Here is a 13,742-nt window from a genome sequence, read left to right on the forward strand (position 1 = left end):
GGGGTATGTCTACTTTTGGTCCAGTTGCTGACCTTTCAGAGATCTGATCTATGGAAATTAACAATACAAAACCTTATCTTTAAATATTTAATTCCCCTTTAAGCACTTAACACAAAAAAGAAACTAGATAAGTATCCAGACCTGTCTTGGAACATTCTCATTAAAATATTATTTGTGAACACATTAAATAGAAGCTTGAAGTAATTTAAGTAGTCTTCAAACTCCTTTAAATGAATTATGATTTAATCATAAATGAGATACAATGCAGACATCAGAATTTTTAGACAGACTTGGGATGGAGCTCAGGGGTGGAGCACTTGTCTTCCATCTGAAAGACCTTGTGTTTGCTTCCCAGAATCATCAAATACAAAACTGTATACAGGTTAATATAGTTAAATATAGTAGAGCTAAAGCCATAGTCTCTTGATACACAAAGAGAATTTAAATACTATGCATAATCCCCTACTTTTAAGTTAAAACAGAAAAACAAGAAAGGCTGATACACATAGATGGTTATGTCCAGTAAAATATCCCAAAACACAGAGAAAGTTATTCATATTGATTATCTCTGACTAGTAAAATTTTCCATGTTCTTAATTTTTAATTGTTGCAAAGAGCATGGATTTATTTTTATAACAGTTTAAAAACTGATAATACTATTTACATTTTGGAAAAATACTCAAGCTTATTCTAATTTTCTTGGCAGTGTACTTTTAATCAGAAATTTCTTCTAATTATTTATTCACAGTGATGAAAGAAGATGTGTTTTACTGATTAACCTTTTAAGACACTGGCTTTTCTCTTTTATTCAAGATATCCTATAGCACATATGTACTTTGATATTTTTACAATTTGTCCTTATTAGGTATTACTGTTCGTTTTGATTTTATTACCAAGTAATTTAAGTTGCAAACTGGATTTTATTATTTTCCTTTTCCTATTTGGATATTCTTTGACTGAATTTATCTAGATAATTTTAATTAGACTTAATGTGCAGGGATGCAATCCATGAAGAGAAAGGAAGGTACCATCCCATTGACAAATGAGCAGACTGTCACCCTGCCAGTCCCTGTGTGTCACATGAGGGATTTTAACCATCTTTCATAGGGTGTTATCATTGAGATGGATGATGGTCCAGTTAGATTACAGGCTCTCTTTTGGCACGGATCAACCCAAACAGTCTAGCGGGATCATCATGAATGCTTTCCTCTACTACCTGGTTATCTGGTGGGAAACTTTCTACCATATTTATCTGAGAAACGTTGGCATCCATTGTATAGACTTGTGTATCCTTTCCTCTGTCTGATAAATTAGTATTCTGTTTCCTGGGCCTTCTGCGTTTCCCCTTCACGCTGTGATCCAGTGAGGCATAGCACATCTGAGCTTCAGCAGGTACCTAAAAATGAAAATTTAAAAAAAGTTATCTTAGTTTTCCATTGTTAGTCCATTCTTTAATTTCTAAGAAGTCTACAGATTTCCATGGCCTGTGAAAATGGATTTGTTTTCTGGCTTTGGTTACCTTATTTTGCCAAAGTTGAGTGTTAACAACAACAACCACAACAACTCAATAATCAACTCAAGACTTTTGAGTTAAGGAAGGAAAGTATTTAGATGAAGCCTCATGGATTTTATTTTCCATCATCAAAATTTACATGAACATTTTGAACCATTTCTATCTTCACCTTCATTTCAAGTAGTTTCTGCATTACATTAGTCCTACCAAGTGACTGTAGAGTAATTTGCTTATGAGGGAAAGCATGAAAGGGAGACATTTTATAAATCATACAGTATGGTTTACATGTTCTTAATAATTAGTGTTTAATGTTTTAAACCTTCCTCTGCGTCTTAATTTACATTTTAAAAAAGATTCATAAGAAGAAGGCAGACAGAGTTCCAGCACTCTGGAGACAGAGGCAGGCAAATCTCTGAGTTCGAAGCCTTCTTGGTCTACAGAGTGAGTTCCAGAACAGCCAGGGCTACACAGAGAAACCTTGTGTCCAAAAACTAAAAGAACAAAACAAAATAATAACAACAGTCAAACAAACCAAACCAAACAAAACAATAAAGCAAACAGATCACCTCACACAATGGATATCAAAGATAGAATGGAATTTGTTATCCTTCCTTTGTGTCCTACAGTTGGACCAATGTCAGAGTAAGGACAGGAGACTAAGGTAATTTAGGGAAACACAAGTTGATAGGTTGGAGCCCAGACCTTTAATGTGGTGTAGGAAAACTGCAGATTAAGTCTCAGTTGTACTATGTGCATGCTTCTTAAAAACCATACTCAGTCTCAGCATTCTTACTTTTCAAATGAAAGCAATAATATTGATCTCCTAGTATTGATATGATTGGAAAATGGAGAAATATATATCAAAGCTATAATTGTTCAAAAGCAAATGACATTATGATTATTACATGCTTCAAACTAAAATTGGACTTCCATTGAGTATAGTGTAGCTATCTATGTTCAGAATCTACCTCTAAGACCAGGCCAGTAAGGCCAGAGGCTAGGGAAGTGACATTTGGATGAACAATTCCCAGTGCCTGGGAAGGTATCTCTCTACTGGTATAAAGGAAATGCCTTGTGTTTTTATAGTAGCCAGAAGGCAAGGCTCTGTTTACATGCTCTTTCATTTCATTATCAGACTTGCTGTTCTTTAATCATTTCTGCAAAACCAAAATAGCTCTCTAACTGGTATGCACACTCCAATCTTTCCCCTCCACCATTCATCCCATATACTCTTTTCTTTTTTTTTTAATTTGATATTTTATTTATTTACATTTCAAATGTTATTCCCTTTCCTGGTTTTGCCTCTGGAATACTGTTTTCAAAATATCTTTCTTGTATTTTGTCATCTGTCCTTCACAATCACAGCCTATGGACTAAAGTTTGGATTTCATGTCCTGCCCTTTAAAGTTTCCTATTTTGATGCCCAGTACTCCCCCCCCCCCACTCTGCTCTGTATCCCAGTGAACTTGGAAATTCACTGCTGTACACTTTTAGTCATCTAAAAAGTCATCTGCTTTGACTTCCCCCAGACAGACAGGTGAAAAGCCAGCAAAGTGCTCTTAGAACCACAAAAGAATGGCTATTTGTTGACCTTTCAGGACTTTGTTGAACTCCTTCATCTCCTTTGGTAAATTTTGCTCTACCCTGTTTTAGATTCTTGGAGTGATGTATCCAAGGCCAGCAAGACTAAGCAACTGACCTATGCTGGACCAAGCACCCATTACCTTCCATTCCCCTGGCAACAGGACCCAAGAGAATGGTCCAGGAATGGAAATGTTTTGGTGGCATTTTAAAGTTGATATTTACTCTCAAGAACAGAAAAGGTATTTTTCCCCTGAGTCAAAATGAAAAGTGCATGAGCCTTTAGTAGCTTTCCAAGCCTCACTGGTAAAGTGTCCTGATGACAGAATACAAAGAGGTATTAAGTTCATGAAGAGGCAGAGGACAGATTCTCCACTCAGTCATCTCAAATGCAAAATACAGTCTTAGCTCTGTCTATCACATGAGGCAGTAATTTCCCTTTTATTCCAAAGTGTTTGAAATTTGGTTTCTTCACTTATAGAAAAATCACTCAAAATAATTTTCGACTGCTCAATAGCTTCTGTATTTTATCAGACAGTATCAAGGTACAAGAAATTCGAGTCCTAAGAAAGTATCATGGTTGTACTTAAACTTCAGACTTTCCCTGTGCTGGCTCAGTTGAATGAATTGGGAGTGGGAGGACATAGAGGAAAGGGTAAAAGACAGTGAGTCTCTCGAAAGAAACAGAAGCTATGATGATGGAAAAAAAATCCCATCTAGTTTCTATCCAGTTCAGAAATTATAGGGAAAAGCAGATCAAAAGGAGTTTTAAAAATTATTATTTCTTAATATAGAGATCATTTGCACACAGGTTAGGCAAATAACCATGATTCATTTCCAGAAAGAAAAGGAAAATTAATCAGAATTGTAAGATATTGAAAGACTCTGGAGAAATAGTGAAGAGCATAATTAGTATTGGCCTGGGAAGGAAGATGATGCTTTTGATACAGTCCGGAGGCAGAACATTGATCCGAGATCAATAAATAAATAAACGGAGCATCATGTGTATAGCCTTCAGGTTTATAGGATGAGAGAACCCTTGAGGATTAATCTGATTCCTAGACTTTCTGATGAACTCCTAGCAATTGACTTAATTTGTTGAGGTAGATTAAGATACTCAAAGTACAGTCTCTGAACCACATACATCATTTTCAAAGGACAATGAAATGACCCAAAAACATCCTTCTCCTTCACCATAGGCATGTTATTGTAGATTTCCTACACTTCTGTGATTCATCAATGCAGAGAGTATTAGAGTTGCACACTGGTGTGATGATTATGCTGATAAAGTGAAATTGACCAATTAGGAAGAGACGACTGTAATGTGTGAAACTAAATTTTTAAGACTGTAATAGAATAAAGACTAGTTTTCTGAATAGTATCTTTAAATACACAATTCATAAGGCAGACAGCTTGAAGTCTTACATGGTTTGCATCATTTACACTTGAGTAAAAACCAGATGTAGCTTGGACAAAGCTACTCCGTGCAATTCCCATGTATTTAGTCATAATGTCTATTCAGAATTCTTAGTATATTTATAGCTAAAACTGTGTGGATGGGTTTCTACATTTCTAGATGGTGCAATTACACCTCAATATTCCTCAAGAGCTTTTCTTTCACAAACTTATTATCATGAGTTTAACTGAAGATATGTCATGTATTTTTTCCTATTTTAAAAAAGTAAAACTGTCCTTTAAAGATTTGTGTTTATGAGTATACATGTGTGTATGCTATATGCATCTCTCTGTCTCTCTCTCTCTCCCTCCCTCATTCTCTCTGTCTCTCTGCTCTCTGTCTCTCTCTGCTCTCTGTCTCTCTATCTTTTGTCTCTCTGTCTCTGTCTCTCTGTCTCTCTGTCTCTCTGTCTCTCTCTCTCTGTGTGTGTGTGTGTGTGCACAGAGGGCAGAGAGGAATTTAGATACTCTGGAGCTTGAATTAGCAGTGATTGTGGGCTCTCCAGTGTGGGTTCTGTGAACCAAATGCTTTTAACCACTGATCCATCTCTCCAGGCTCTAAAGCATATTTTATAATGAACCAAATATCAGATTGCATATGTGGTGACTTTTTTCTCAAATGCCACATCTTGATTTCTTTTCCTTTTTACATTTTAAATTATCAATTTATTTACTTTACATCTTGTTCCCACCCTCCTTTCCTCCCAGAACTGTCCCCCACCTCTCTCCCATCCACTTCTCCCTTTTTCAGAAAAGGGAAAGCCTCCCATGGATATCAACTAGCCTTGGTGTATTATGTTGCAGTAAGACTAGGCCCATCTCCTCCTATTGAGACTAGACTGGGCAGCCCAATAAGCGGAAAGGGTTTCAAAGGTAGGTAACAGTCAGAGGCAGCCCCTACTCCTGCTGTCAGGGGTCCCATATGAAGACCAAGAATTATTAAAAAGTATGATTTCTTGCAAAAATAATGTAGCATAAAGGAGAAAAATTCTATCACAATGGGGAATTTCTAAAGCATGACCTACTTTAGAATAAAAATATTATATGTAAGATGGATCTACCTTTGGATTCTGTCTTCACATGTAGTATCTGGGTGCTCCAAGACACACTTTTCTTTCTTTGTAAAATTGGGATTTTAATGCTGCCTCTTTCATGGGAATCTAGTAGATAATACATGTAGGAGAAATGAAACAAAGCCAACACAATTGTCTTGGAATTGTTGTCCTCATGACTCGTCTAGGCAGAGGTGAGAGTATATAAGAGAAACGATTTTGAAAAAAAAAAAAAAGAAGAATTTTTAACAACTTTATGTTTCTTTCAAAGCATGTTTGCCAATTTGCTACTGTCCATGTATGTATACACACACACACACACACACACACACACATATATATATGCACATGTATGCACAGACACAGTCTATTATCTTTTGAACTATACCTAATTTTGAGTCTTTAGTTTGAGTTTTGGTTTTGCTTCTTTATTTCCCTGTAGGGCTCAAGTCTCAGAAACTGGCATGTGGTTCATGCTGCAAAATTTTTAGCAGGCTACTCCAAATGTATATCAGAAAACACTCTTGTGCTCTTGAACCATGTCCAGGTGCTGTGAAGTCAACGCACTTAGCGTGTATGGAAAACCCCACCTGTGCAGGTGCAGCCACTTCCTGCGGATCACTTGCAGATCTCTGAGGTCGACCTTTCATTTGTTCATAGCAGTCCTCATCCAGTGGTTCTTGGGAGTAGAAGAGATTGACATTTTCACAGAAAAATGAAAAGTGCTGGTATAAATAAAATGCATGACTCAAACAATATTTAGCTAACCATATATAACGTCATGAATTATTGAAGTAATCTCTGAGATGGATGTGCAAAGAGGTTATGACAGCATGAGCGGCTGCAGATCAGGCAGAGAAGTCTTTTGCCCACAACGTTAATGACAGATAGAAAGAAGCTCAAGGTGTGGACTGTATCACAGTGGTATGTGGAAGTTTCTTCTAAGCTATCGTTTGAGATGATCTAGAGACATGATGGAGTTAAAGGGTTGTCTATGGAATCTGTTACCTGGGTGTGCCTGCTCACGGTCCACTGGCATGCACATGGCATGAAGCACAGTGCTTCAAAGTCCATCAGTGACTAAAGTTTTGTACTTTGTCCTATGAATAAGATGTTTTATTCGGAGGCATTTAAAATACTTCACTGTAATTTTGAACAAAATGGCCTAGATTCTGATTTTTGACCCGTCAAACAATGGCATCTCAGTTAGACAGGACTGTCCTAAGACCTCAAGATTGTTAAACACCACGCTAAAGATCTAGAGTCTGTGGTGTCTAAAAGCCAGCAGACTTGTACCTACTTCATCCTATTCTGTCTCATTATTCTCCCAAATACATCTCTACACACATCTACATAGGGTGGCCACCAATTTGTCCTCAGAGAGGAAGATATAATTATACCCGAATGTACCTAATAACCTTTCTACCCTCATGAAAAAATACCATGAGGAATATGTCCATAGAGTAGTGTCTCTGAAATCATGGTCCATGAAAAACTAGCATCAGAATTCTTGTATTTGTTTGTTAAGTAGCAGATTTCTAAGCCCAATCCAGAGCATGAGAGGTCAGAATCTGGGAAATAAACACAAGGCATACTTTTATTTGGAAATCATATTTCTGGTGGGCTCTGAGCCATTGGAATTCATAAGTATTTAAGTATTAAAGATCATAATTCTGCCAAATAAAACACAGGGGATACTATTTTGATATGTTTTTGATATAGTTTCTTCTGTTACAGTACAGAAAGTTAGTGGACATTCATAATGGAAAAAAAGGACCAAGTTAAATATTTGAATCTTATAAGTTTCCATATCTCTATCTTTATAATCCCATATTGGTGGATGGGTAGATATTAAGGTATTTTTAGATTATGGAAACACTTTGTGTTTGAGACAGAGACCTGCAGCAGAATAAACCCAGAGACTCCACTAGTGAACCTAGTGAAGGCTCGTAGACAAGCGTCAGTTTCTTTTATCAGTCCTGGGGCTTCATCCCAGCTGACTGCTTTGAGGATTTTACAGTGTTTAGTTTTGAGAGAAGGTTCAAGTGGAGAGAGCTCTCGTAGAAAACTAAAAGCACAAACCACTTGATGGCTTGGTTCTGCTTCCCCCACGCCCCCACCTGCTGTCAATCCAGCCCCAGGTTCCCCACTCAGAGAGAAGAGGTTAAAACACAGGAAGCTAGAGAAAGTGTTCATTAGTCTGGCCATTAACTGTAGTCATGCTTTTATATACAGATCACAAAATACTGTTTCTGTGGATTATATTTTTGTTCTAGAAATGACTTTATTTTATAGAATTCTCTGGGTGTTAAAATCCATGGAAATTAAATATGCTATCACTACTCTGGTAGTGATATACTGTAACAAGAGGGAAATGAAGAAGAGCTCATAGAGAAACAGGAGCTGCTGGCTTGTACTGAATATCATAGTGCTACTTACAGTGTAGCCCTTGCGAATATATTCTATGTAATATACTAGATATCACTATGGCTTCTAGAAACCTAACTGTGATGGTTTTTAAAAAGAGATACTGTTTGTGGAATTAAGTAGTTTTCTTTTTCACATGTTTAATTATAGAAAAGTAAAACTTACCTGGGATTATATTTTCTAAGTTACCATAAATTGGAGCATCTTCAACATAATATTCATCAACTCTACAACAGGGGAACATAATTTTCTTTATTAGACAAAATCCACTTTATACTTAGTAAAACATAACTTCTAAGTAATAACTGTTTAATTAGTAAACAGCAATTAATAACTGATTTCTCAGTTCACTTCAATATGTAGTAAACCATCACCTGTTCTTGTTCAGGCTCAAACTCCTATGGTAGAAGCGATCATATGTGAATGAGTTAAAATAGGATTCATGCATTTGTGTGCATGAGTGTGTGTGTGTGCACGTGTGCATGTGCAAATTAAAAGTGAAGATTGGAACCTTCTTTCAGGAATACGTAATAATAGTAAATGATTACTGAGAACTCTTATGTGTTGGGAACTTTTTGAGGTACATTTCATATTTTTTTTATTTAATTCTCAAAACAATTCGATAGGCTGGCACTATCACCCAAATTTTATAGATAAGAAAGATGAAATACACAGATATTATATGGCTTCTAAGCTTCAGGGTCACAGGGTGTTTCTCCAGGTCACAAGAGTAGGAAAAAAGCAGAGTTCAGACTAGAATGTAGGTTGTCTGTGTTCCTAGCTGTACTGCCCCTTTGTTTGCTCCCAGTACAGCTCTGAAAGGTCCTTTAAAACTACATTTGTTATGTAAATACTCTAGACTTGGATTAGAAGGTGAAAGATCACGATTGGAACCTACTAAACTTGTAATGCAACTACAGACAGGAAAGCCCTATTCAGATAGATTAATTTATTAACTTAGTTTGTGAGCAATATTAGACATAATTACCAGTTATGAGAATTTTCCATTCTTCCAGGACTCACTCAACCTTTGGGTTATGATTCCCTGTACTGTACATACTAGGAGTCAACAATGCATTAAATACCTAGGCATACAGTCAGTAATTGTAAACCTAATAAAAGAGCTAGAATCACAATGTAAACTTGATTGGAAGGTCCTATACTCTATGTACATTCTGAGGAAATCATGAAGAAAGATGCATATCACAAGGCTCTAGAGAAATAGTCTAGAAGGCCATATAAGGACCACGGTTTCCTGCACCTCTAGTGAAGATAATCAACACAGATTCAGGAGTATTAGTTTTTGTTATTTGATTAAATTTCCATCTTGTTTTCCATTATGCTATTATTATAATAAATACCTTGTCATCATCTCCAGATTGTCCTAATGATATCATGCTTATGACAATGGCCCTAATGGCTACATTTTACATTAGTAAGATAGGGGCAGAGGAACGTATCACTTAGTAAGTGGAATTTTATGAAATAAAGCCAACTGCCTTCACTTTGAGATTACATGTCACAGAGAGGTAAAAGGAATTATATCTAAAGAAAAAGGAATTTATTCCAAGGGACAACACCAAAAGTGCTTCCCATACTTCTTAAAGAAGACAGAGTATATATAACAGTTCAGGAGATGCCCATACACATGGTTTCAAAAGTCCGGATGCTGGCCCACATTTCATTTAACTGATAGTGAAAGAACTCATCTAAAATGGACTTTCTATCCAGTACACCTTAATAAGGAACCAATGGTCTTGAGCATGACTTTTCTTTGGATATGCAGAAAATATTACCGCAAAAGGTGAAGACTTTTAATAAGACAAGCCATCCATTTTCTCAGCCCACAGAGATAGCAGCCACAACCGACAAATGATAAATCATGTCCAAAAAATGAATATCACTCTATTCCCTATGAATGAAAATAAGATGTGATTTATAATGCATTGTCCCATGTCTGCAGGCAGGCCTCAAGTGATTAATCACCTCAAATAAACTATTATTCAGGAGCAGCTGCTTAACGAACAAATTAAAAATTGTGTTTTTACTTAGCAATGCCAAATGGCTCCAGCTTATTGCAGACATGTAATAAACTTCAACAACAAATGTTTGGCAATGTTTTATGTGGGAGATTACAATAATTGCTGTTTTTTTCCCCCTTTGCAATGCTGAAAAATCAAATGTCAGGTCTTGCACATGCTAAGTAGGTGCTCTTCCTCTCACATACCCAGCCGATACAGTGATTGCTCTTTGAAAAACATTAGTAAGTGAGCTTATAACTAAGGGAATAATGTATCCTGAGTTTTGGTCAAATTAAACTCTCACTCTCTGAGCATGTCTGAAGAAGGACTCTAGCCATTAGGTATATTTATTGACACATCAAATTTGTAAAATATATTATTGTAACTTCTATGGTCCAATTTTGAGCTTCCATTTAGACCGTATGCAGTTATTGTTTTAAAAATGTGCTTACTTTATTTACCTCAAATGCTTTGTGATCTAAGCAGATTTTAAAAGATTACTTTCTAAAATACAACATTACCTACCTGATTCCCTCACACTTCAATTCTGTAAGTTATAACTGTATTATTTATAAATCAGTTATGCTACGTAATTCTTCTCAGCCTCCAAATTCCATAATATAATATAGAGTTCCAACATCCAAATAAGGGTAGGCTATTGCTTTAAAACTAATAAAAATTGTTTTAAGGAATTTCGGAGTTATTAAGCTGGGGAAGGAGTAGGTTTGGGGGTCTATTGGAAGTTGTTGTTGGCAAATGTTAGCTTGATTTACTTGAAATGCATTTCTTTGACTATGTAGAAATGTAATTTTGTATTCCATTGGTATCTGAATGTTACCTAAAACCATGAAGGAAAGTGAAATTATTTGGGGAGTGAATAGTGGTAGAAAAGTAGTTTGCTAGAGGAGTGCTGACACTCTGGTGTTTTAAGGTTCAGGAGAAGAAGCTACTAGAAAGGGAAGCAAAATCAAAGGGGTCTGTTGGTAGCTCAGAGCCAGGGAAGTGAGCATTTCGAGTAGAAATGCTTCAGATGAGGCCAGCAAAACAAAGTTAGGATTTGTCCTGTGGAATTCATTGGTCAACTATGCAAGAGCTGAGTCAGTGGATTGGAAGCCCAAAGATTGAACGACATAGACTCAAGACTTAAAAGGGAAAGGGGGAAGCCAGAAAATATAACCAGAATGCAGCTGGATAATCATGTTTGACTGCAGTAGGTGTATAGTGGATAAGCAGCATTAGGCTGAGATTTTATGTATTAAGGTAAAAGATACAAGAAATGCAGAAAGACTATTAAAGCAGAAGGAAAGGGGAAGCTACTATGGGTATTCCTCACTATGCTTGTTTAATTGTAACTTTCTCCACAACTCCACAAACTGACATCAAAGTCTTTTGCTAAAGATAACACCCACACAATTCATTTAACATAGAGAAGTTGATCTCATGCCTATATGGAGCCTTTGCTCCAACATGCAAGCACCTTTGGTACAGAAAAGTTATATGCATGCTATTAAAGGAGAAATGTAAACACCCACACAGCCCCAAACCCTTTAATCTGCAATGATACTCTGCCTTCAAGGTATGCTAGTGCAATGGTAGCACAAAGCTGCAGGAGTATCCAGTTAATATCTGAGTGGAGTCCCACTCCACAAGATGGAATCATACACTACACTGCTTGGGTGACCAAGAACCTGAGACTAGATAGCCCAGTGACCAGGGATAAAACTAAATACTTCTGTTCCACTGAACAAGCGTAGCAATAACATGATTTCTAATATCATTTTGCTATGCTCCTAGATCAACCCCTTGCTCAGTCATTATCAGAGAAGCTTCCCCCTGCAGTAGATTGGAACCAATACAGAGACGCACAGCCAGACAATATGTAGAGAGTGAGAAGCCTTAGTACACCCAAGCTGAAATGGAATGTTTTCATCAGATCTGTTCCTCAGGGATCAGGGAACCCCGTGGAAGAGGAGGCAGGAAGAGTAGAATAGCCAGAGGGGATGGGGGACAGCAGGGAAACAAGGCCCTCTGAACCAACAGGATGCAGACACCTATGACTTCACAGAGACAGAGGCAGCATACACAGTGCCTGCATGGAGCTGTACCAAATGGGGCCCTAGAGCTGAAAGGACAACACGGACACAGGCCTCCATTCCTAACCCAGAAACTATCCCTAGTTGATGGCCATTTACAAATGAAAATTTAGTTTTATACAAGGGAGTCTCACTGGGAAAACCAACAACTTTTAAGAGTAAAAGGTAGGCCCAGTAGAAGATAGTCAACAGAAAATTAACTCAAAGGCTTCACTGGAGGTTCCATATCAGGGCTTTCTCTCTCTCTCTCTCTCTCTCTCTCTCTCTCTCTCTCTATATATATATATATATATATATATATATATATATATATGTATATATATATATATCCCCTATCTGTCTCTCTCAGAGGTACTTTGCATATATATCATGGCTTCCAGGTTAGTGTCTTTTCTTAAAAATGATATATCTGTGGCATTTTTCATAGGATTTCAGAAGGTGTGTTTCTGCGTCTATATATGATTCTTGTGCCTTCTCTTGGCCTCATTTTCCTTTGTTCTAGCCTATTCTGATGTGTTAGTTTTTGTTCTATCTTATTTTGCTTTATATTATCCCTTGGAAGCCTCATTTCTAATGACAGACAAAACAAGAGTGGATCTGGATGGAAGCAGAGGAGGGAAGGAACTGGGGGAAAGAGAGGGAGTGGAAACCATAATCAGGACATATGTAATGAGGGGAAAACTCTATTTTCAACAAAAGGAAAAAAGAAGAGGAGCCTCAACTCATGTATTCTTGGAAGCTGTTGGGTCAGGAAAGAACACCTGGAAGTTTTAAAGATTCTCAGTCTGGAGAACCAGTCTGTAAGAACAACTGCAAGGGGTGTGTGTGTGGGGGGACTTTTGGGATAGCACTGGAGATGTGAATGAAGAAAGTACCTAGTAAAAAAATAATAAAAATTAAAAATAAATAAATAAGTCTTTAAAAAAAAGAACAACTGCAAGAATTTAAGTAAGTTTTTGAATTCCTTGGATCTCAATCCCATAGAATATCAACCACATAGCTTCCTTAAACGTATAGAAGAGGAATAAGAATTGTTTACAATATATTTCTAAGAGAAATGAGGTGGTTCAAGGATGTTACATGGAGTATGCATTTCACTTCCTGTAATGTAAATTTGGATGTTGTGTTGTCCTTAGGTTGATCGTGTTTATGACCTTCTGGTATAGAAAGGGACTTAGACAACCAGGAAGAGCAGAGAAGAAATTTCTTTCTCTCCAGTATAGCTCCCAGCTTAGCAGATATTGTAAATCCAGAGAAAGTGAAAAGGGAAACCCAGTATGATCGACATCTGTTTGCTTTTGTCTAACTTAAGAGGGTTCCGTAGTTCTAGCCTACCTCCAAAAGAGATCATTTTCCACTTGTTCTTTCTTGATTTTTTTTTCATTTTAATGAATGAAGATAATTTCCCGAGTCTCAATGCCTTCCTACAAAACTATTTTTGATCTTCAATCCACATAATCAAGAAAAGTGGACTCGTTATATGTACAGAAGCTTGACAATTTGTTTATCTTTTGTAGGTGGTGTCTGCTTTGTATATTCAACTTTTGCCTAATTGGAGATTTAAGAAACAATAGGCAATGGACATTTAAAGTATTTAATA

At 36.9% G+C, this 13,742-nt stretch overlaps 1 protein-coding gene across 2 annotated transcripts in view; it reads right to left on the reverse strand.

Moving 5' to 3' along the window:
* Positions 1 to 229: 229 nt before the first annotated feature.
* LOC110312035 (T-cell receptor-associated transmembrane adapter 1) overlaps positions 230 to 13,742 on the reverse strand; it is a 36,297-nt gene continuing 22,784 nt past the window's right edge. For both annotated transcript variants that reach the window (XM_021185592.1, XM_021185593.1), the window contains 3 exons: positions 8,194 to 8,255; positions 6,192 to 6,280; positions 230 to 1,396 (listed from right to left, as the gene is read on the reverse strand). In XM_021185592.1, the coding sequence (XP_021041251.1) occupies positions 1,139 to 1,396; positions 6,192 to 6,280; positions 8,194 to 8,255 (409 nt within the window). In that variant the 3' untranslated portion in view covers positions 230 to 1,138. The remainder of the gene's footprint in view (positions 1,397 to 6,191; positions 6,281 to 8,193; positions 8,256 to 13,742) is intronic.

This window comes from Mus caroli, chromosome 16, assembly GCF_900094665.2.
Source record: "Mus caroli chromosome 16, CAROLI_EIJ_v1.1, whole genome shotgun sequence".
Classification (NCBI taxonomy): Eukaryota; Metazoa; Chordata; class Mammalia; order Rodentia; family Muridae; genus Mus; species Mus caroli.